Below are 24,165 nucleotides of genomic sequence, written 5' to 3'. Positions count from 1 at the left end.
CATTTCGGGCCTAGACCCTTCTTCAGAAAAAGGTTCTGAAGAAGGGTCTAGGCCCGAAACGTCAGCCTTCCTGCTCCTCTGATGCTGCTTGGCCTGCTGTGTTCATCCAGCTCTACACCTTGTTATCTCAGATTCTCCAGCATCGGCAGTTCCTACTATCTCTGTATCCATCTTACCAGTTCACCCCTGATATCAAGTGACTTCACCTTTGGTACCAGCCTGTCATGAGGGACCTTGTCAAAGGCTTTACTGAAGACCATGTAGGAAACAACAACCGCTTTTTCCTCATCGATCATCTTCGTCACCACCTCAAAAAATCTTGATCAAGTTAGTGAGGCACGACCTCCCCCGCACAAAACCATGCTCTTTATCGCTAATCAGTCCATTTGCTTCTAAATGCGTACAGAGCTTGTCCCTAAGAATCTTTTCCAATAATTTCCCCACCACTGATGTGAGGCTCACAGGCCTGTGATTTCCTGGATTATCCCTGCTACCCTTCTTAAACAGTGGGAAAACATTAGTTATTCTCCAGTCCTCTGGGACCTCATCTGTGGCCAAAGAGGATACAATGCTCCAGCAATTTGTCATCTTGCCTCCCTCAATATTCTGGGAGAGATCCCATCAGGACTTGAGGACTTTTCAACCTTAATACTTTTTAAAACACACAACGTCTCTTCTTTTTTAATAGCAACTTGACTTAGCAATTCAACACTCCCTTCCCTGAGATGATCCACGACCAATTGCTTCTCTTCTGTGAATACCAATACAAAGTATTCGTTTAGGACCTCACCTACCTCTTCTGGCTCCACAAATACATTCCCTCTCTTGTTCTTCAGTGAGCCAACTCTTTCCCTAGCTACCCTCTTGCTTTTTATACGTGTATAAAACACCTTGGGATTCTTCTTAATCCTGTTTGCTAGTAATATTTCATGATCCCATTTAGCCCTTCTAATTCCTTGCTTAAGTTTTTTCCTAGTTTCCATACATACTTCAACGGCTACGTCAGTTCCCATCCTCCCAGACCTTACATATGCTTCCCTTTTCTTTCTGATCAAAGTCACAACATCCCTGGTCATCCAAGGTTCACGTAACTTGCTATACCTATCCTTCATTCTCGCAGGAATGTGCTGCTCCTGAACCCTTATGAACTGCTGTTTGAAGTACTCCCACATGTCCGATCCAACCAATACCATCCAGTTCCTGCCTAATATTGTTGTAGCTTGTTTCCCCCCAATTTAACACCCTCACCCGAGGACTGCTGTTATCCCTATTCACGAGTATCTTAAAACTCACAGTATCCTGGTCACTACTCCTGAAATGCTCACCACTGAAACTTCACTCACCTGGTCAGGCTCATTTCCCAAAACCAGCTCAGTATAACCCCTTCCCTGGTTGGACTGATTGCATACTGTGTCAAGAAACCCTTCTGAATGGTCCTTACAAAGTCTGGCCCAATCAAGTCCCTAGCATAAAGTCAGTCCCAGTCAATATAAGGAAAGTTAAAATCACTGACCATAACAACCCTGCTGTTTTTACATCTTTCTAAAAAACTGTCTACATATTCTCTCCTCTGTCTCTCACTGGCTGTTGGGAGGCCTGTAGTATATCCCCAGCACTGTGATTTCACCTTTCCTATTCCTGAGTGCATGAGTCGTCTGATGTATCCTCCGTCAGTACAGCTGAGATTCTGCTTTACCAGTAATACAACTCCCCCAACAATTTTACATCCGTTCGAACACACCTGAAGCATCTAAATTCTGGAACATTCAGCTGCCAGTCCTGTCCCTCTTTCAGCCAAGTCTCTGTAATCACAATAATATCATAGTTCCAAGTGCTAACCAAAGTTTGAAGTTTATCTCCCCAGCCTATTATACTTCTTGCATTGAAATACATGCATTTCAGACAACCTCCCCTGCTCTTTTCAACAGCATTTCCCTGTCTGTTCTTAGTCATGTTTGCCCTGGTTTCTACCTCTCCCTCAATTTCTGCACCTACTGCCATACTTCTCTGGTCCCCATTCCCCTGCCACACTCGTTTAAACCCTCCTCAACCACTCTACCAAGTACTCCCCAAGAACATCAGTCCCAGTCCTGCCCAGGTGTAACCCATCCAGTCTGCACAGGTCTCACCTCCCCAGAACCGGTCCCAATGCCCCACAAGTCTGAAACCCTCCCCCTCACACCATCTTTTCAGCCATGTGTTCATTCTATATATCCTGCTGTTTTTACTCTGCCTAGCTCATGGCACTGGTAGTAGTCCTTACATAACTACCTTTGATTCCTACATTTCAACTTTTTTCCTTGTTCTCTATATTCTGCTTTTAGGACCTCATCCCCTTTCTTACTTATTTTATTAGTACCAATGTGTATCACGACCACTGACTGTTTGCCCTCCACCTCCAGAATGTCCAGCAATAGCTCCAAGAGATCCAGGACCCTAACACCAGGAAGGCAACACACCATCCTGGACTCTCGTTTGCGACCACAGAAATGCCTATCTATTCTCCTTACAATTGAATCCCTACAACTATAGCATTTCTATGCCTATTTCTCCCTCCCTCTGCAACCATGGTGCCACGAATTCGACTGTTGCTGTTATTCCCCTCAACAGTACCCAAAACGGTATATCAGTTTTGCAGGGGAATAGCCACAGGAGATTCCTGCACTGCCAGTTTAGCCCTCCTGCTCAGCTTGGTGATCACCCATTCCCTTCCTGCCTTGTAGAGTTTGAGTCTGTAGTGTGACCACCCCCTACATATGCTATCCACAATACTCTCTGCCTTGCAAATGCTCCACAGTGACTCCAGACTTCTCTGCAACTCCAAAACTCGGGCTTCCAGGAGCTGCAGCTGGAGACACTTCTTGCAAACATGAATGTCCTGGGCAGTGGAAATGTGCCCCACTTCCCACATTAAGCAAGAGGAGCAGACTACAAGTTGGACCTGTTTTGCCATGTCTTACCCCTTTAACTTAACTAATCCTTACAATGTCAAATTCTTTTCTCCTAATTCTGTTAATCTCTGCTCCAATAACAATTTTTCAAAACTTACCTGTCACTCACTAACACCAGTTTCCATAAACTATTTCCAGAAACGCTCTTTTATCTGCTGGAACTCTCGCTGCCAACCTTCCTCTCACCATGTTCTGTCTCTTCTCCTCTGAACCTTGCCTCTCTTCTTTTGTTTAGAGGAGGAAAGTAGGGACGGAAACACTACAGTATTGTAATGTTTGGGGCTAACTGTTCCTCAACAGCGAGTTCTTCCACAACACCCTTCACACCCGCGCTGACCGCAAAGACCACTCCCAGAATGTAAACGAGTGATAAATGGAAGAGTGGTAAATGGAATGGACGAGTGGTAAATGGAAAAGCCCTGGGGAAAATTGATGCACAGAGAGATCTGGGTGTTCAGGTCCATTATATCCTGAAGGTGGCAACGCAGGTCGATAGAGTGGTCAAGAAGGCATACGGCATGCTTTCATTCATCGGATGAGGTATTGAGTACAGGAGGTGGCAGGTCATGTTACAGTTGTATAGGACTTTGATTCGACCACATTTGGAATACTGCGTACAGTTCTGGTCACCACATTACCAAAAGGATGTGGATGCTTCGGAGAGGGTGCAGAGGAGATTCACCAGGATGTTGCCTGGTATGGAGGACGCTAGCTGTGAGTAGATTAGGATTATTTACGTTAGAAAGATGGAGGTTGAGGGGGGACCTGATTGAGGTCTACAAAATCATGAGAGGTATAGACAGTGTGGATAGCAAGAAGCTTTTTCCCAGAGTTGGGGACTCAATTACTAGGGGTCACGATTTCAAGGTGAGAGGTGAAAAGTTTAAGGGAGATATGCGTGGAAAGTTCGTTACGCAGAGGATGGTGGGTGGCTGGAACGCGTTGCCAGCAGAGGTGGTAGAGATGGGCACGATAACGTCATTTAAGATGTGTCTAGACAGATATATGAATGGGCAGGGAGCAGAGGGATACAGATCCTTGGAAAATAGGCGACAGGTTTAGATAGAGGATCTGGATCGGCGCAGGCTTGGAGGGCCAAAGGGCCTGTTCCTGTGCTGTAATTTTCTTTGTTCTTTGATGTCTCTGCACCCTCTGTCTTACACTGTCCTTATTTCATCTCTTATTAACAGTGCTACTGCATCAACTTTACCTTCCCTCCTGTTTTTCCAAAAGGTCAAATATCCCTGAATGTTAAGTTCCCAGTTCTGATCTGCTTGTGGTATATCTTCGTAATGGCTACAACATTATAGCATTTAGCTCAATTTGCATGGTCAGTTCATCTACCTTATTCCGAATGCTTCATGCATCAAGATACAAAGCATTTAGGCTTGACTTTTTGCCATTTTTAATCATTCTAACTTTTCTTTATACTGTAGTCCTATTTTCCTCTCTCCCTTGATTACCTTGTCTACCGTTTTTGCACTTTACTGTTCTTTATTTATTGTTGTCCTTGTTTCGCTTTCCTTTGTCACCCTGTTTAGGTTTCACCCCTACCCTGCCATTCTAGTTTAAACCTGCCCCAACCACATTAGCAAATCCTTGCCCTTGGACATCAATTTCAGTTCTGCCCAGGTATAAGCTGTCCAGCTTCTACTGGTCCCACTTCCCCCCAAACCGATACCAATGTCCCAGGAATCGAAATCCTTGTACCATCACTCCAGCTGACAGACATCCTATATAGCCTGTTATTCCTACACTGACTAGCACATGGCACTAGTTGTAATCCTGAGATCACTACCTTAGACTCCTTCTTTTCAATTTACTTCCTAACTACCTATATTCTGCTTTTAGGACGTCATCCCTTCGGGATGCAACATACCATCTGGAGTCTTGTTTGCGGCTACCGAAATGCTTATCTATTCCCCTTACAATTGAATTCTCTATAATATTTCATTCCACACTTTCTCTTCCTCTCCCATGCAAATGAGCCAAGAATGGTGCAACCAATTTGGTTCTTACTGGTTTCCCCTCAAAAGTCATTCTCCTCAACAGTATCCAAAGCAGTATATCTGTTTTGCAGGGGATTAGCCACAGGGGTTCCTGCACTACCTGCCTAGTCATCTTACTCTGCCTGGTAGTCACCCACTCCCTTCCTGCCTGTGGAGTCTTAGCCTGCATGTAACCACCTCTCTATATGTGCTATCTACAATACTTTCAGCTTCGTGGATACCCCACAGTGTCCTTAGCTGCTGCTCCAGTTCCAAATCCCGGGTTCCAGGAGCTGTATCTGGAGATATTTCCTGCACACGTGCTGATCCTGGACAGTGGAAATATGCTTGGCTTCCCACATATAGCAGGAAGAGCAGAAAACGACTTTGAACTTTTCTGACATGACATGCCCCTTTGGACTTAACCTTTAAGGGGCTCTTAAATTCAAATAGCAAATTACTTCAGGGCCCTTCTTCCCTTGACCTCATTAGAACAGAATAGAGCCCTTACAAACTATAAACCACAAAACAAATACTTCACAAACTGTAAGCAACAATTGTAGTACAAATACTCACCCTCTGTACTCACCCAATCTCCAGTTTCCACTTGTCCTGTGTCACTTCTGAATCCTGACGTTACCTCAGGAGCTCAGCCTCTGGATTGAGTGAAGATAATGCTGAGCTGCTCCTTTGACAAGTTTCACACTGCTCTGTTTAGCTGCTCCTTGCCAGATTCTCTCTCTCTCTCTGACCTCTAGTGCTTTGCACTGTACGAGCTCCTTAAGGTTGCTTTTTTCTTTATGCTCCTGTTTCCCTAAGATCTTACTTGGATATGAAACAGCAGAAATACTCACCAATGAAACAAAAGGAGGGAAATGTGGGTAGCACTGCTGCCTCAGAGCGTAAGGGACCCGGGTTTGATTCCACCCTTGGGCGACTGTCTGTGTGGAGTTTGCACAAACCCGTGACTGAATGCGCTTCCTCTGGGTGGCCCAGTTTCCTTCCACAGTCCTAAGGTGTGCAGGTTAGGTGGACTGGCCATGCTAAATTGCCCATACAGTCCAGGGATGTGCAGGCTAGGTGGATTAGTCATGAGAAACACAGGGTTACAGTGATAGGGCGGAGGGGTGAGCCTGGGCCAAATGGCCTGTTTCCACACAATAGAGATTCTATGATCACCTCCTCCCTCTTTCATCCAACTTCAGTTATACTCTACTGCAACAAAAGCAACACGCCAGCACAGGCAAGGCAGCACCGAATAAGTTTTCCCTTTATGGCCCCTAACTCATAGACTTTTGAAACTGGTTAAACCAGTTATCCAAATGACCAGAGACAAAAAAAACGCTGCAGATGCTGGAATCCAAGGTAGACAAACAGGAGGGTGGAAGAACACAGCAAGCCCGGCAGCATTTGAAGGAAAGGAGCAGTCAGTGTTTCAGGTATTACCTTCAAGAAGGGTAAATGGAAAAGCCCTGGGGAAAATTGATGCACAGAGAGATCTGGGTGTTCAGGTCCATTATACCCTGAAGGTGGCAACACAGGTCGATAAAGTGGTCAAGAAGGCATACGGCATGCTTTCATTCATCGGACGGGGTACTGAGTACAAGAGTTGGCAGGTCATGTTACAGTTGTATAGGTCTTTGGTTCGACCACATTTGGAATACTGAATATAGTTCTGGTCGCCACACTACCAAAAGGATGTGGATGCTTTGGAGAGGGTGCAGAGGAGGTTCACCAGGATGTTGCCTGGTATGGAGGGCGCTAGCTATGAAGAGAGGTTGAGTAGATTAGGATTATTTACATTAGAAAGATGGAGGTTGAGGGGGGACCTGATTGAGGTCTACAAAATCATGAGAGGTATAGACAGGGTGGATAGTAAGAAGCTTTTCCCCAAAGTGGGGGACTCAATTACTAGGGGTCATGATTTCAAGGTGAGAGGGGAAAAGTTTAAGGGAGATATGCGTGGCAAGTTCTTTACGCAGAGGGTGGTGGGTGCCTGGAATGCGTTGCCAGCGGAGGTGGTAGAGACGGGCACGATAGCGTCATTTAAGATGTATCAAGACAGATACATGAATGGGCAGGGAGCAGAGGGATACAGATCCTTGGAAAATAGGCGACAGGTTTAATAAGAAAAAATGGATCATTCTCAGGATGGCAGGCTGTTACTAGTGGTGCCTCAAAGATTATTGTTAGGTGTACAGCTGTTCATAATCTACACAAATGATTTGGATGTCAGGAACCAACTGTATTATCTCCAGATTTGCTGATAGCACCAAACAGGGCATAAATGTAAGTTGTGAGCAGGATGCAAGGGGGCCTCAAGAGGATTTGGACAGGCTAAGTGAATGGGCTACAATATGGCTGATAGAATATAATGCAAGTAAGTGTGAAGTTATCCACTTTGGCAGTTAAAAAGTAGAAAGACAGAGTATTTCTTAAATAGTGAAAGGTTGGAAAATGCAGATTATGAAAGGACTCTTGGTGTCCTTAATTATGAGTCATGAAACGCTAGCATGCAGGTGCAGCAAGCAATTGAAAGGGCAAATGGTTTGTTGCCTTCATCATAAGGGGATTTGAGCACAGGAGTAAACATATCTTGTTGCAGTTGTATAGAGCCTTGGTGAGACCGCACCTGGTGTATTGTGCGAAGATTTGATCTCTTTAACTAAGGAAGGATATAGCTTCAATAGAGGGAGGGAAATGGGGATTCACCAAACTGGTCCCTGGGATGGCAGGATCATCTTGAGGTATTGAGGAAATTGATCTTGTCTTCAGTAGGGCTTTGAAAAATGATAGGTTGAAAATGATAAAATTCCTCTAAGGTGTGACAAAGTGGATGTAAACAAGATGTTTCTCCTGGCTAGTGAGTCTAAAACCAGGGGATAAAGTCTCAGAGTAAGTCTCCATTTACGACTGAGACAAGGATAAACTTCTTCACTCAGGAGAGTTAAGAATCTTTGGAATTCTCTATTCCATACAGCTGTGGAAACTTGATCATTAAGCATGTTCAAGACAGAAATTGACAGATTTCTCAATACTAATGACATCTACAGATATGGAGATACCATGAAAAAGTGGCACCGAGGTAGATGATCGGACATGATCTAACTGAATGGCTGTACAGACTTGATGGGCTGAATAGCTTATTCCTACTTATGTTCAAAGATGGCTCGGGCATAGTCAAAGTATATTACTGTGAAGGAGAAAGGTAGGGAAAACTTTGGATGACAAATTAGAGACAGATTAAAATGAAGAAGACATAGTGTGCTGACATACATCAGGTGGATAATGCAACTGAGAAGAAGTATGAATGTAGAAAAAAACAAATAAGAGAAGCAAAGAGAAAATATGAGAAGAGACTTGAAGTTACATAAAAACACTCCCAAAGTCTTCTATAGATACATATAAATAGTGAATGGAGTGGAACCAATTCAGGACCAGAAAGGGAATTTGCTCAGGCATCCTTGATCAATGTCTGCGTGGAGTTTGCACATTCTCCCCCTGTCTGTGTGGCTTTCCCCTGGGTGCTCCGGTTTCCTCACACAGTCCAAAGATGTGCAGGTTAGGTGGATTGGCCATGCTAAATTGCCCATAGCGTCCAGGGATATACAGGTGAGGTGGATTAGCCATGGGAAATGCAGGTTACAGGGATGGGGTAGGTCCAGGTGGGATGCTCTTCAGACGGTCAGTGTGGACTCGATGGGCCCAGATGACCTGCTTCCACACTCTAGGGATTCTATCATTCTATGGCTGAAGTATACTCTGTATTTATCAATGACGCAGAGTCAGAGACATCATGAGGTCTTATCTGTGATGTGTAACCCTGATGTAGGGAAAATACAATGGGCATAGGAACATGATTTTCAACCACTGAAAGATAAAACCTGAAACTGGAATGGAAGTTGGGGAAATCAAAAATGGTGGGCAGTTTCTGATTCAAGAGGTTCCTACCACCAATCCCATTCTAAAAGATTGTTACAGTTTCATGGTGCAGGTTGTGTGGCTGCATGCAGCGATCACTCCCTTGCGATCTTCAATAATGGGTTAGGTATTTCAGAACCTCCATTATTTCGATGGACGTAGGTGACCATTTAGGGCATCTCAAAGAACACATGAATGATTGAAATTTGGCTAGTCTGGAATTGGGAACTTTTTGATGTAAGTTTAAAAGGTGTTGACAGCTTCACATGTCAAATTATAATGGCATATTATTGGGTAATATGTTTTTAATACAGTTACTGATAGCATTTTATGCTAAAAGAACATAAGAAATAGGAACAGGAGTATGTCATTCAGCCCCCTCAAGCCTGCCTCACCATTCTACATCATGTATCAGCTTTCATGCCAGTTCATAATCGTCAAGTCCCTAAAATTTCAAAGGTAAATGACCACCAAATTTATCAGGATTCAGAAAGTATTCATATGTATTATAGTACTTCATTGGTAAACGTCTCTCTGCCTTACCCATTTGTGTCATTTACACTTGGTTGGAGTTTCGCCAACAGGTTGAGAATGGAATGGAGTGAGGGGTAGAGGTGAAGATGCCCTCCTACAGGGGCAGAATGTTGGCATGTTGCATTATACAACTCTTTGAGGAGAAGGCTCTTCAATTCTGGGTAGTGCAAGAAGAATGCGCACGCTGTCACCCCGCTCCATGCAGAGTCATCTCCACTACATTTCTTACCCAACACATGACAGGTTAAAGTACCTGTGAGGAAGGAGACACAGATCCATGGCAGTGTTATTACCACATAGTATTGAGGAAGAAAGAGGAGAATAGAGAGGAAAAAGGAGAATAGAGAGGAAAGAGGAGAATAGAGAGAAAAGAGGAAACCATGCAATCCAGGGCAGCAGTGAGTCTGGGACAAGCACGCAGGGCAGGGGAATGACTGAGGGCAGGAAAAACAGGGGGAGAGGAAGATGGAAGGAGACTAGGCAGCCAAGAGACACCAGGGGAAAAAAGGAGAGCAACAAGAAGATGAAAGATTCTGAACAGAAGGGTTCCAGACAGAAAAGAACAGCATAAAACTCACTGAGAAGTTGAATAGCTGCATTGCGCATGGCCCAGGATGCAGAGCTGAGCCCTTGCAGGCACAGGGTAGCCATGTCACTGGTGTATGTTAATACAGCAGATCCCAGAACTGAACTCTGAGTCAGAGTTTTTAATGTATGGACTGAACAAACCTGGAAAACACAATCATGAGACAAACAGCCAGAATCAGGCCAATGGTCGACAAGTGAGCAAAAGAAATATCAGAAAGAGAAATTACAGAAGTTCATTTAACTTCCAGTATACAACACAGTCCTACACTCCTGTTATTCTAGATGTACATAAGAACCAGGAGCAGGAGTAGGCCATCTGGCCCTTCAAGCCTACTTTGCCATTCAATAAGATCATGGCTGATCTTTTCATGGCCTCAGTTCCACTTACCTACCCTCTCACCATAATCCTTAATTCTTTTACTATTCAAAAAAACTATCTATCTTAGCTTCAGAAACATTCAATGAGGAAGCCTCAACTACTTCACTGGGCTGGGAATTCCACAGATTCACAATCCTTTGGGTGAAGAAGTTCCTCCTCAATTCAGTCCTAAATTTGGTCCCCCTTATTTTGAAGCTATGCCCTCTTGTTCTAGTTTCACCCGCCAGTGGAAACAACCTTCCTGCTTCTATCTTATCTATTCCCTTCATAATTTTATATGTGTCCATAAGATCGCCCCACATTCTTCCAAATTCCAATGAATATAATCCCAGTCTATTCAGCCTCTCCTCAAAAGCCAACCCTCTCAACTCTGGAATCAACCTAGTGAACCTCCTCTGCACCCCCTTCAGTGCCAGTACATCCTTTCTCAAGTAAGGAGACCAAAACTGCACACAGTACTCCAGGTGTGGCCTCACCAGCACCCTATACAGCTGCAACATAACCTCCCTGCTTTTAAACTGAATCCCTGTAGCAATGAAGGACAAAATTCCATTTACCTTCTTAATTACCTGTTGCACCTGCAAACCAACCTTCTGCGATTCATACATAAGGACACCCAGGTCCCTCTGCACAGCAGCACGCTGTAATTTTTTACCGTTCAAATAATAGTCCCTTTTACTGTTATTCCTACCAAAATGGATGACTTCACATTTATCAACATTGAATTCCATCTGCCAGACTTCCACTCACTCACTTAACCTATCTATATCCCTCTGCAAACTTTCAGAGTCCACTGCACACTTTGTTCTACCACTCATCTTAGTGTCATCCGCAAACTTTGACACACTACACATGGTCCCCAAGTCCAAATCATGTAAGTAAATTGAAAACAATTGTGGTCCCAACATTGATCCCTGAGGCACATCATTAATCATTGTTCGCCAACCAGAAAAGCACTCATATATCCCCACTCTATGCTTCTTATTAGTTAACCAATCCTTGACCCATGCTATTACATCGCCTGTAACACCGTGCACCTTTATCTTATGCAGTAGAATTTTGTGTGGCACCTTGTTGAATGCCTTTTGGAAATCCAGATACACTTCATCTACTGGGTCCTGGTTGTCCACCATACTCGTAATGTCTTCACAGAATTCCAGCAAATTTGTCAAGCGTGACCTGCCTTTCATGAACCCATGCTGCTTCCGCCCAATGGGACAATTTCTATCTAGATGTCTTGTTCATAGATTCAAGCATTTTCCCCACTACAGAAGTTAAGCTAACTGGCCTGCGATAGGGTCATCTTTTGTCTACCTCCTTTTTTGAACAATGGCATCACATTGGCTGTTTTCCGAACCGCTAGAACTGCCCCAGAGACCAGCAAATTTTGGAAAATTACCACGAGCATATTTGCTAATGCTGCCACTATCTTTTTTTAGCACCCTGGGATGCTGGGTCAGGAGACTTGTCTACCTTTAGCTCCATTAGCTTGCCAACACTATCTCTTTCGTGATAATGATCATGTCTAGGTCCTCACCTACCTTAGTTTCTTGGTCATCAATTACTGGCAAGTTATTCGTGTCCTCCAGCGTGAGAGCCTGTTCAATGCCCCTGCTATTTCCTCATTTCCCATTATTAAATCTCCTTTCTCATCCTCTAAAGGATCAATGTTTACCTTAGCCACTCTTTTTTGTTTTATATATTTATAGAAATTTTTGCCATCTGTCTTTCTATTCTGAGCTCATTTAGTCTCATAATCTATCTTACTCTTTTTTGTAGCCTTTTTTGTGGCTTTCTGTTGACCTTTAAAGTTTCTCCAACCCACTAGTTTCCCACTGGTCTTTGCCACTTTGTGTGCCTTATCTTTCAATCTGATAGCCTCCTTTATTTCCTTAGACATCCATGGCTGATTACTCCTTTTCCTACAGTCCTTCCTTTTCACTGGTATACACTTTTGCTGAGCACTTTGAAAAATTATAGACATGCTCACCGAGCCGGTGGGTTTGGTTGCAAACATTTCATCACCCTGCTAGGTAACATTGTCAGTGTGCCTCTGGTGAAGCGTTGGTGTTCTGTCCCGCTTGTTATTTATATGCCTCAGTTTGTTGGGGTGTTTGGTACCACTTCCGGTACAGCACCACAACCCGAGCTACAAACCTTCTTGAAAACTTTAAACTTTGAAAATTTACTTTGAAAGTCCTCCACTGTTCCACCATAGAGTCTTTGCTTTCAGTCTACTTTAACCAACTCGTCTCTCATCCTACTGTAGTCTTCTTTGTTTAAGCACAGGATCCTGGTATTGGATTTTATCCATTCACTTTCCATCTGTATCCTAAATTCAACCCTACTGTGATTGCTCCTTCCAACAGGATCCCTAACTATGAGATCATTAATTATCCCTGTCTCATTACACAGGTCCAGATATAGGATAGCTTTCTTCCTTGTCAGTTCCATTACATATTATTCAAGAAAGCTATCGCGGATACATTCAATGAATTCCTCCTCAAGGCTGCCTTAACCGACCTGGTTTGACCAATCAACAACGTAAGGCAATGGAATTTTATATTGGAATCGGGCCTGTAATACTAACCATGGAAGCTGTTACGTTACATTTCTTTTTTTTTGTTCATGGGCTGTGTCATTTTTGACAAGAATAGCATTTATTATCCATCCCTAACTGTAATTGAGATGTCATTGGTGAGACATCTGAACCATTGCAGTCCATCTGGTGTAGAGACACTGACAATGCTGTTTGGAAGGGAATTCCAGGATTTTGACTCGGCAACAGTGAAGGAGTGATATTTCCAAGTCACGGTTGGCATGTGTTTTGGAAAGGACCATGCAGGTGGTGGTGTTCCCATGCATTTGCCACTCTTATATTTCTGGGTGGTAGAGGTTATGGATTTTGAAGGTGCTGTTGAAGGAGATTTGTTAAGTTGCTAGAGTGCATCTTGTGAATGGTACACACTGCTGCCACTGTGCATCAGTGGTGATGGTAATGAAAGTTGAAATTGGTTTATGGGGTGTCTATAAAATGGGCTGGTTTGTCCTTGGTGCTGGTGAACCTCAAGGGCTGCATGTATCCAGATATGTGGGGAGTATTCCGTAACACTCTTGACTTGTGTCTTGTAGTTTGTGGACAGGTTTTGGCCAATCATAAATACAATTGACATAATGGACAAAATGTGCTGTGCTGTAACAATTACAAGAAAAGTCTTCTAAAGTGGACAGTGGATCCTCTTAGGGACCTTAAAGGGAATTTACACGTGCAGACAGAGGACATGGATAAGACACCAAGTATCACGTTCATCAGGAAAGAATATATTGCCAGATAGTTTGAGAAAGAGCATAAGTGAGACAACGAGATGTTTAAAAATTAATAAAGGGAGGTAATAGATACACTGGTTGTAACAAAAGTTGACTTGCTACCAGTAAGGTGCATCCCAGGATACTGAGGAAAGAAAGTACAAATGGAAATTGGGAGCTTCTGGCCCATAATCTCCCAATTTTCCTCAGATACAGGGGTGATGCAACAGAACTAGAGATTTGGAAAAGTTATACCCTTGCCCAAAAATGGTATAGGGATAAACTCAGCAATAACAAAACAGTCAGTTTATGCTCATTGGTGAAGAGGCTTTTAAAGAGATTGACATGAAAAACTAATGAATAATTGCTGATTTTTCAGAAGACAATTCCGGCACAAACTGCACAACTTCCCCAAGAATAAAAACTGCAGGAGCCAAAGCCAAGAATCCTGGATGATGAAGGAGTCAGAGAATATGATGTATGTTCAGTAAATTCTTCACATGAGAACCAGGCCAAACACAATAAACTGAGAGGAGAAGCAAAGAAGAAAATAATATTGACAAAGTGGCCTGTGACCAATGGAGTGCCACAGGGATCGGTGTCGGGTCCACTGTTATTCATCATTTATATAAATGATTTGGATGAGAATTTAGGAGGTATGGCTAGTAAGTTTGTGGATGACACCAAGATTGGTGGTATAGTGGACATGAAGAAGTTTATCTGGAAATGCAGTGAGATCTTGATCAACTGGGCCAGTGGGCTGAGAAATGGCAGATGGAGTTTAATTTAGATAAATGCAAGGTGTTGCATTTTGGTAAGGCAAACCAGGGCAGGACTTACACAGTCAATGGTAGGGCCCTGGGGAATGTTATAGAACAAAGAGATCTAGGGGTACAGGTTCATATCTCCTTGAAAATGGAGTCACAGGCAGACAGGATGGTGAAGAAGGTTTTCGGCATGCTTGCTTTCATCAGTCACAGCATTGAGTACAGGAGTTATGACATCTTGTTGCAACTGTACAAAACGTTGGTGAGGCCACACTTAGAGTACAGCATGCAGTTCTGGTCACCCTACTACAGAAAGGATATTATTAAACTAGAAAGAATGCAGAAAGGATTCACTAGGATGCTACCTCGACTGAAAGGTTTGAGTTATAAGGAGAGGTTGGATAGGCTGGAACTTCTTTTCCCTGGAGCGTAGGAGACTGAGAGGTGACCTTATAGAGGTCTATAAAATTATGAGAAGCATAAATAAGATAAAAAGTCAGAAGTCACATGACACCAGGTTATAGTCCAACAGGTTTATTTGAAATTGCAATCTTTTGGACCACTGCTCCTTCGTTAGGTGACAAAGATTCAGTGTTCCGAAAGCTTGTGATTTCAAATGAACCTGGTGGACTATAACCTGGTGTCGTGTGCCTTCTGACTTTGTCTACCCCAGTCCAACACCAGGACCTGCACATCATAGATAAGGTAGATAGCCAACAGCTTTTCCCCATGGTAGGGCAGCCTAAAACTAGAGGGCATAGGTTTAAGGTGAGAGAGAAGAGATACAGAAGGCTTCAAAGGGGCAATTTTTTCAGACAGAGGGTGGTGAGTGTTTGGAACTGGCTGCAAGAGGTAGTGGTGGAAGTGAGCATAATTTTATCATTTAAGAAACATTTGGGCAGGTACATGGATGGGTTAGGTATGGAGCGATATGGACCAAATATAGGCAAATGGGACTAGTTTAAATTGTGTACACTGGGCAGCATGGACAAGTTGGGCCAAAGGGCCTGTTGCCATGCTGTAGACCTCATGACTCAAAGTGAGAATATGAGAGTAGAATGGAAATTAACACGAAGCAAGCATAGAACTCAACTACTTACATGTAGATAGTAAATGTATAGTTGTGGAGTGGATTTGGAATCATTATCAATTGAAGCTAGTTATATATACTTCCAGATTCTGTGAAGTATTAGAATAATTAGTGTGTCTTATAATGGTGTCCACCAAGAAAGAGGAAGCTGATAAAATAGCAGAAAAAGTGGAGGTGGTTGATTTGATTTGATTTGATTTACTATTGACGCATGTACCGAGGTACAGTGAAAAGTATTGTGTTGAGTGCTAACTAGACAAATCATACCTTACATAAGTACATCAGGGTAATAGAACAGAATGCAGAATATTGTGTTACAGCTACAGAGAAGGTGCAGAGAAAGACCAACACTAATGTATGAGATAGCAAGTTAAGGTAAGCATCCTTAGAAGAGGCCTACCTTAACTTGTTATCTCAGCTTCTCCAGCATCGGCAGTTCCTACCATCTCTAATATATGAGATTACTGTTCATAAGTCTGATAACGGCAGGAAAGAAGCTGTTGTTAAATCTGTTGGTACATGTTTTCAAACTTTTGTATCTTCTGCCTGATCGAGAGGGTGGAAGAGAGTATAACCAGGGTGAAGAGGTCTTGATTAGTCTTTGATCTGAGATAGTGGGCGAGGTGAAAACCGATGGCCAACATGAATGGGAAAGGCTGTTCTTAAAGCAGGTAAGTCGCCAGGTCCAGATGGCTTCTATCCCAGGTTCTGGAGGAAGTGAGAGTGGAAATAGTGGAAATGCCTGCTTTAATCTTCCAATCTTTTCTGGGTATTTAAGATGTGCCATGGGATCGAAGAGTGGCAACTGTGACACCCTTTTTCAACAAAGGGTACAAAAACATTCTTAGTAACTACGGGACAGGCAATTTAATATCAGTGGCACTAACATTTTAATAATACTGATCAGGTTAAAAATTTAACAAGCGAATGGAACGGTTTTACTTCAAATACATGTAAACATTGGAGAAGTTAGGATTGTTCTCCTTGGAGAAGAGAAGTTGGACAGGAGATGTGATAAAAATATTCAAAATGGTGAGGGGTCTGGACAGAGTCAATGGGGAGAAAATGTCCTATTAATAAAAGGATCAAGAAGAAGAGGACACAGATTTAAGGTAAAAGGCAAAAGAAGCAATGGTGGGTTGAAGGAAACCTTTGTCATGCTGTGAATGGTTAGGATCTAGGATGTGCTGCTGGTAGCAAGCCTACAGACTGGACAATGGTAGATAGTGATGTCCCTGAAGAGTCAATGTTAGGCCCAATATATTTCTTGAATGTGGATAAATGACTTGGATTTAGGAGAACAGAGCAACATTTCAAGATTTGCTGATGATACCACACTTCAAAAGATATCCGAAATAGTGAGGTTGATATTAATCGTCTGCAACAGGACACAGAGAGGTTAGCGGAATAGGCAAACAAGTAGCAAATGGAAATTAATACAGAGAAGTTGCACTTTTTGCAGAAGATTTTTGAAAAGAAGATAAAGACTCAATAGCACAAATGGAAAGTGTGTGGAGAGATAGAGGGATCTGGGAGTTTATGTGCACTAATTTTTGCAGGTGGCAAGACATTGACAGGGATAGTAGGATGGTTAGCAAAGCTTATAGGATTTTGGACTTCATAAATAGAAGCATCAATATAAAATCAAGCAAGTTATGCTGAACCTTTGTAAAGTTCTAGTTAAGCTGGTTAAAAGGATGATTATATCCAGTTCTGGTCACCATACTTTAGGAAGGAAGCAAGGATCTTTAAGAGGATGCAGAGGAGGTTTACTAAGATGGTTTCATGAAACAGAGTTTTAGCTACAAGTTTGGGTTGGTGAAGTTGGGGTTGTTTTCCTTGCAGTGAAGAAGATTGAGGAGAGGTTTGATTGAGACAATGACAGATTTAGAGAAGGCAGATAAATTAAAATGACTCCTATTAGGAAATGGCACAAGAACTAGAGGATTAGGGAATTTAATGTCTTGGATGTGAAATTAAGGCATTATGAGGACAAAATTCTCTCAAAGGTAATTACTAGGAACTCACTGCTTACAAAACAGTGTTGGAGGAAGAACTGATCAATGATTTCAAAAGCAAATTCGAAGGAAATAAGACTTGTAGGATGGGGCATTATAACAGACTCAATGGCTCTACAGAGAGCTTGCAAGGACTTTATGGGCCGGATTCTGTGCCATAATAACTCCATGAAATCAGCTCCAAAGTACCATTTTAATACACCTTGCCTCTGACACATCATGAAAATTTGGCTCAATGAGTCTAAATGCAAATTTGGAACAAAATTAACGTCAGTTGGACAAGTGAGGATTAACTGAGGAGAGTCGCCACTGGTTTGCTTAAAGCAAAATATGTTTCAAGCACAGAATATTATGCAAAAATAAGAGAGCAGATTGTTGAGGATAATGCAGTTGATGTACACATTGACTTCTAAAAGGCATTTGATGAAGTGCCACATAACAAGCTTGCCAGCAAAAGTGAAGACTATGGAATAAAAGGGACAAGAGCATCATGGATATAAAGCTGTCTGTGTGACAAGAAACACAAAATCATAGTGGGGTTGCTCAGAGAGTGGTACAAGGGCAACTACTTTGTGTGATCATATTAAATAACCAAGATCTGGGAGGGGCCAGGCACAATTTCAACATTTCCAGATGACACAAAACCTGGCTGTGAGGTACAAGGGGTAGATAAGTGCCTGGTAAAATTTAATGTAGAAAACTGTGAAGTAATTTAGTTTGGTAGGAAGAACAAGGAGAGGCCAAAGAAAATAATGGGTATGATTCTAAAAGGAGAAGCAGAAAGATCTGAGAAAATATGCACACAAGTTCTTGAATCTGGACAGCAGGTTGAGAAAGTGTTGGGGAAGGTATACAGTTATAAATAGGGACATAGTGTACAGAAGTAAGGATAAGCTTGAATAAAGTATTGACTCAGCCTCAGCTGGACTGTTACATCCAATTCTGTGCAATGGTCTTTTGGAAGAATGTGAAAGTATTAGAGTATGTGTGGAAAAGATTCATGAGAACTGCTCCTGGAATGAGGGCCTTCAGTTATGTCGAATAGCTGGGGCTAGTCTTCTTGGAGGAAAAGGCAGAGTGAGGACTTGATAGAGATATTCAAAATCATGAGTATTATGAACAGCCTTGATACAGAGACACTGTTCCCAAAAGTGGAAGGGTCAAGAACCAGAAAACACAATTAAAGATGAATGACAAAATAACCAAAGGCATCACTGGAGGAAACATTTTCTCACAGTGAGTGGTTGGGATCTGGAATGCATTGCCTAGGGCGTGTTGAAAAAGTTAATCGTGATTTTCAAAAGGTATTTATTTGATCAAGAGAAACAAATTGCAAGGTAATGGGTAAAAGACAGGGGAGCAGGATTTGCTCAATTATTAGTTCAGAAATCTGGCAAAAATACAACGGACCAAATAGCCTCTCCCTGTGTTGTAAGTATCTTGTGATAATTCATGTCCTTTTGCTTCATTTACTTATTCAACTTCATCTTGAATAATTACACAATTCACCGCCTCCCTGCCAGGTTTTAACTCTTAAATTCCACAGCTCATCATTCTGTCAACTTTTGATTTCTTTCTATTCTAATTAGCTTCACATATACATTATTGAAGAGCAGGAGAATTCTCCCTGGTGTCTCTGCCAATATTTATCTCTCAATTGACATTAGAAAACTGAATATCTAGTCACTATCACATTGCTATTTATGAGAGCTTGCTGTGTGCTAATTGGCTGCCACTTTTCCTAAATAACAGACAGCGAACACAACCTTGCATCATTGGCTGTCAAGCACCGTGAGAATGGGAATCTCTCTCTTAAAATTATGTAACTATGACCCTTGTGTTCTAGTGCCTCAATTTATCAGTATACAATAAAAGGCTGTGAGGTAAAACTGGGACAGAAGAAAATTACTGACTTGGTTATGGATTAGTTAGGTGCAGAAGACAGAGTGTATGGATTGAGTCAGAGTATTACAGCACAGAGAGGGATCATTTGGCCCAACATGCCCACACCAGTCATCAAACCCATCCTCTCTAATCCCATTTCCTAGCACTTGGCCCTGATCATCAAAATACTTTTTAAATGTCTTGATGGTTCTCACTCCTACCACCCTTTCAATCAGAGGATTCCAGATACCCACCACCCTCTAGGTGTGAAGAAAATACTCACCTCAAATTCTGACTCCCTCCTCTATGGGGAAAGGTTTATTCCTATTAACCCTATCTATGCCCCTAAATCTTGTAGACATCAATCTGGTCCCACCTGAGACTTCTCTGCTCCAAGGAAAACAATCCTAGCCTATCCAGCCTCTCTTCAAAGCTGAAATGCCTCAGCCCATGCAATATCCTGGTGTATCTCCCTTGCTCCCTCTCCGGTGAAATCACATCGTTCCTACAGTGTGGTGACCAGAACTGCACACTGTACTCCAGCAGAAGCCTAACCAATGTTCTGCACAGGTCCAAGATAGCTTCCTTGCTTTCTATTCTATTTGTTAACTAATGAAGCCAAGAATCTCATCTGCCTTCTTAATGACCTTATCCACCTGTTCTGCTACTTTCAAGGATCTATGGACATGAACATGCTGATCCTCTGTACCACCCAGCTTTCTACCATTTATCAAGTATTCCTTGACTTCTTAGTCCTCCTAAAATGTATCACTTCACATTTTTCAGGATTAAACTCCATTTGCTGCTGTTCAAACCCCTCAAACCCGTCTACGTTGTCCTGTAATCTAAAGCTTTCCTCCTTACTATTTATCACATCACCAATTTTTGTGTTATCCTGTGAACTTAGCAATAAAACTTCCTATATTGTGTCCAAACCATTCATGTACACTACAAACAGCAAGCGATTCAGCACTGGACCTTGCAGTATGCCACTAGACACTAGCTTCCAGTCACAAAAGAACACCCTTCAACAAGCACTTGCTGCCTCCTGCCACTAAGCCAATTTTGGATCCAATCTGTCAAATAGCCATAAAGGGAGGTGATGGTTTAGTGATTTTATCGTTAGACTGTTAATCCAGACACTGAGGTAATGTTCTGGGGACATGGGTTCGAATCCTACATACTTGTAGCAGAGGTAGAATTTGAATTCAACGAAAATCTAAATTGTTTGTGGTAGCAGCCCATGGGATGGCAAGGCCTGGTGTATGGGGGTTGGGATAAGGACATGGAAGAAGATGCTTAGGCCCTAAAATTATTTAATTCAATATTGAGTCCTGAAGGCTATAGGGTCCCCATGGAAAATTGTTCTGCCAGTTTGTGCTGAGCTTCGCTGGAGCAAAACAGCAAGTGTGAAACAGAGATGTTGGCCAGGGAACACAGTGGTGTGTTGAAATGGCAGGTTACAGGAAGCTCAGGGTCATTTTGCGGACAGAGTGTAAGTGTTCTGCCAAGCAGTTACCCAGTCTGCATTTCATCTCCTCAACGTACAGCAGACCACATTGTGCGCAGTGAATACAGTAGACCTGTTTCTAGCTACAATCAGTTCTGAAAAAGGGTCAATGGACCTGAAATGCTAACTCTACTTTCTCTCCACTGGTGCTGGCAGACCTGCTGAGTTTTTCCAGCAATTTTCGTTTTTGTTTCTGAATTCCAGCATCTGCAGTTTTTTGTTTTTTTCTGTTTAATCCTTTAATGACATCTTTGAGCTGAGAATTAAACTGTTTTAGAACCCCTTGCTGGGATAACTACTGATTCTGGAAAGCAGTCAAACATTAATAATGGTATAATGATAGCCCTGAAGGTAACGTCAACAATAACTATTATAACTTCCATAACTGATTTCTTTTTAATCACACATTGACACACAGGGTGTATTTTTTTCCTTTTAAAGGCCAGCAGATTTGCAACTGAATAGTTCTTGCTGCCCTTCAAGGACATTTACGACTACTCTAAAAATTTGTAGTGCAGGTTAAGGTCCTTGCTTTACTGAGAATGGGGTCTGTATGAACTTAGCACTGAACTCAAATGGCTCTGCTGAATTCAGGTTTCCCTCAAATATGAGTCACACCTAAACCCCTATTTCCTACCAGCAGAAATGGGATCAGGAATAGGGGTGAGATTTTCTGATTCGGATCCTGCTTGCATTTTGACTCTGTGAGTCCAAGCCTCAGTATTTGTATATTGGAATGTATGAGATTTAGAGGTGTTATGGTTGGAGTTTTTGGATTTTGAAAGGAATTGATAATATAGATAACAAGCAACTATTTCACTAAAGTTGGAGTCTAGGATGGGGGAATCATAACCTTAACATCAAAGTCAGACTATTCAGTAAAGAAGTTATGAGTATTTCACATCATACAAAGGCTGCTGGAAATGTGGAACTTTCTCCCAAAAATTAGCAGTGAATGTTAGGGGCTCAATTCACAGTTTTAAATCTGCATTCAATAGATTTTGCTGAACAAAAGATAGGGAGAGAAAGAAGGTGGATGGAGTTAAGACATTGATCAATCTCCTCTAGTTCGTATGTTTGATTCTACCTTCAACCTATCATTTCATCATTTTAAGCTTTTCAATTATAGTCTTACGACTGATGTTGTTCCAATTAAAAAGACTCAATATTTAAAACCTTTTTCTTCTGTTGTATTTCCTCAGCCAAGCAGCACCCAGGCAAATATATGTTAAACCTTTTCTAAAGCTTCAAAATCCTCCCTACAGTGTGGAACAAACATTGCCCAAGACTGCTGTAATTGAAGTTTAATAATTTTTATGTTAGTTAAGCATTACCTTTTGGCTCTACTACTCTGTATGTTTTGAGGTAAAACCAAAAATCTCACAAACTTTCCTTCATAGCCTTATCCACTTCAAACGCTGCCTTTAATGTTCTGTAAACCAGTTCCCCAGATCTCTTTGCATCCTTATAGCACCAAGCTTCCTTCTCACACTCACTGACACTGAATTCCATATGACAAGTTTTAGCCATTGCCCGACTTATCAACTTTGGACTGAAAAACTAACCTACCTACAATTTTGATTACTTGCAAATTTGACACCACTTACTCTTGATCTGTATCAAAATCACTGAAATACAGAGTTATCAAGTATGGCCCAAGGATAATAACCTGTTGGGTTCCACTATCTACTTTCAACATTTTTGACACGCTGCCCTTAACTCACTGTATTCCCTACTGGCTTCCATATATAGTGACTGTTGGTACTGACCTGAGGGAGATCAATTGTCTGATCCCAGTCACTGGACAGAGGAGTGTTGGCAATATCTAGTAATGTTTTCATGCAATACTGGAGTAGAGGTTGTATCTCGCTGTCTTCTCCAGCCACAACGCTCAGTAACAGCATTGGCAAGCCAGCTGCCCTCCTGGTAATCGAACTGCTCCGAGGGCTCTGCAGACCTGACAAGCCCTGGATATAAACAAAAACAGAAACAAGTCACAAACAATTGATTTAAGCACAATGCTTGGTGTATCAGGAGGTTTAGGACGGTTATGGAAAAGGACAAAAAAAATCCAGAAGAAGAATAATTAATTGGATGAAAGCAACTTCAATGGCATAGGAATGGTTCAGGGCAAAATAAATCGGAATAAGGAAAAACTGTAACTGATCAATGAGTTACCTTTAAAGAAGAGATAGTTCAGGAACAGTCAGGGTATATTCCCACAATGGATAAAGGGAAGGCAAACAAACATCCGAAGAGGATGCTGTGCATAAAGGTGGTAATTCAGATATCTGGGAGTTTACAATTGAGAAAGAGATGTTATTGGGCAAGCTGTCTCTACTTCAAGTCGATAAGACACCAGTACCGGAGGAAATATATCTGCACTGGCCATTATTTTTCAGTCCTCTGTAGAATCAGCAAAGATACAAGATGATGGGAAAATTGTAAATATTATAACTTTGTTCAAAAAATGCTGTACACACAAGCTCAACAACTACAGGTCAATCAAATTCTTGAAATGAGAACTCAGGACAAGATTAATTGTACTTTGAGCAAATGAGGAGTTATTAATGAAAGGTGACATTTAAAAAGAGTAAATCATGTTTAACTTGCTGGAATTTTTAAAAAATCCTACAGTGTGAAGCAGTGTTCAGCCCATCAAGTCCACACTGACCCTCTGAACAGCATCCCATTCAGACCCATCCCCTACCCCTGTAACCCTGCATTTTCCATGGTTAATCCACCTAGTCTGTACATTCCTGGACACTATGGGCAACTTAGCATGGCCTACCCACCTAACCTGCACATCTTTGGACGGTGGGAGGAAACCAGAACACCTGGAGGAAACCCACACAGACATAGGGATAATGTGCGAACTCCACACAGACAGTTGCCCAAGGGTGGAATTGAACCTCAGTCCCTGGCACTCTGAGGCGGCAGTGGTAATCACTGTGTCACTGTGCCACCCATTCTTGGTTCTTTGATGAAGTAACAGAGATTTGACAAAGCTGTAGATCTAGTGTACATCGACTTCCAAAAGGTATTTGATAAAATGTTGCACAACAGGCTTGTGAGCAATAAAAGGGACAGTAGCAACACAAATGTGGAAGTTAAGTGATAGGAAACAAAGAGTGGTGGTTAATGTCATTTTGTGCGCTGGAGGAAAGTCTACGGTGGAGATATCCAGATGTCATATTGCGGGATCCTGGCTTTCCCTAATGTATATTAA

At 42.1% G+C, this 24,165-nt stretch overlaps 1 protein-coding gene across 1 annotated transcript in view; it reads right to left on the bottom strand.

Annotated features, from left to right (window-relative positions):
• Nucleotides 1-24,165, bottom strand: part of si:ch211-225b11.4 — a 226,885-nt gene that overhangs the window by 40,123 nt on the left and 162,597 nt on the right. The window contains exons 21-23 of the mRNA XM_048611680.1: nt 22,706-22,903; nt 9,973-10,123; nt 9,404-9,647 (exon numbers count right to left, since the gene is read on the bottom strand). Coding sequence (XP_048467637.1) covers nt 9,404-9,647; nt 9,973-10,123; nt 22,706-22,903 — 593 coding nt within the window. The remainder of the gene's footprint in view (nt 1-9,403; nt 9,648-9,972; nt 10,124-22,705; nt 22,904-24,165) is intronic.

This window comes from Rhincodon typus, chromosome 24 (assembly GCF_021869965.1).
Source record: "Rhincodon typus isolate 14 chromosome 24, sRhiTyp1.1, whole genome shotgun sequence".
NCBI classification, from domain to species: domain Eukaryota; kingdom Metazoa; phylum Chordata; class Chondrichthyes; order Orectolobiformes; family Rhincodontidae; genus Rhincodon; species Rhincodon typus.
The sequence above is the reverse complement of the archived record's forward strand: the minus strand, read 5'-3'. Positions and strand labels throughout refer to the sequence as shown.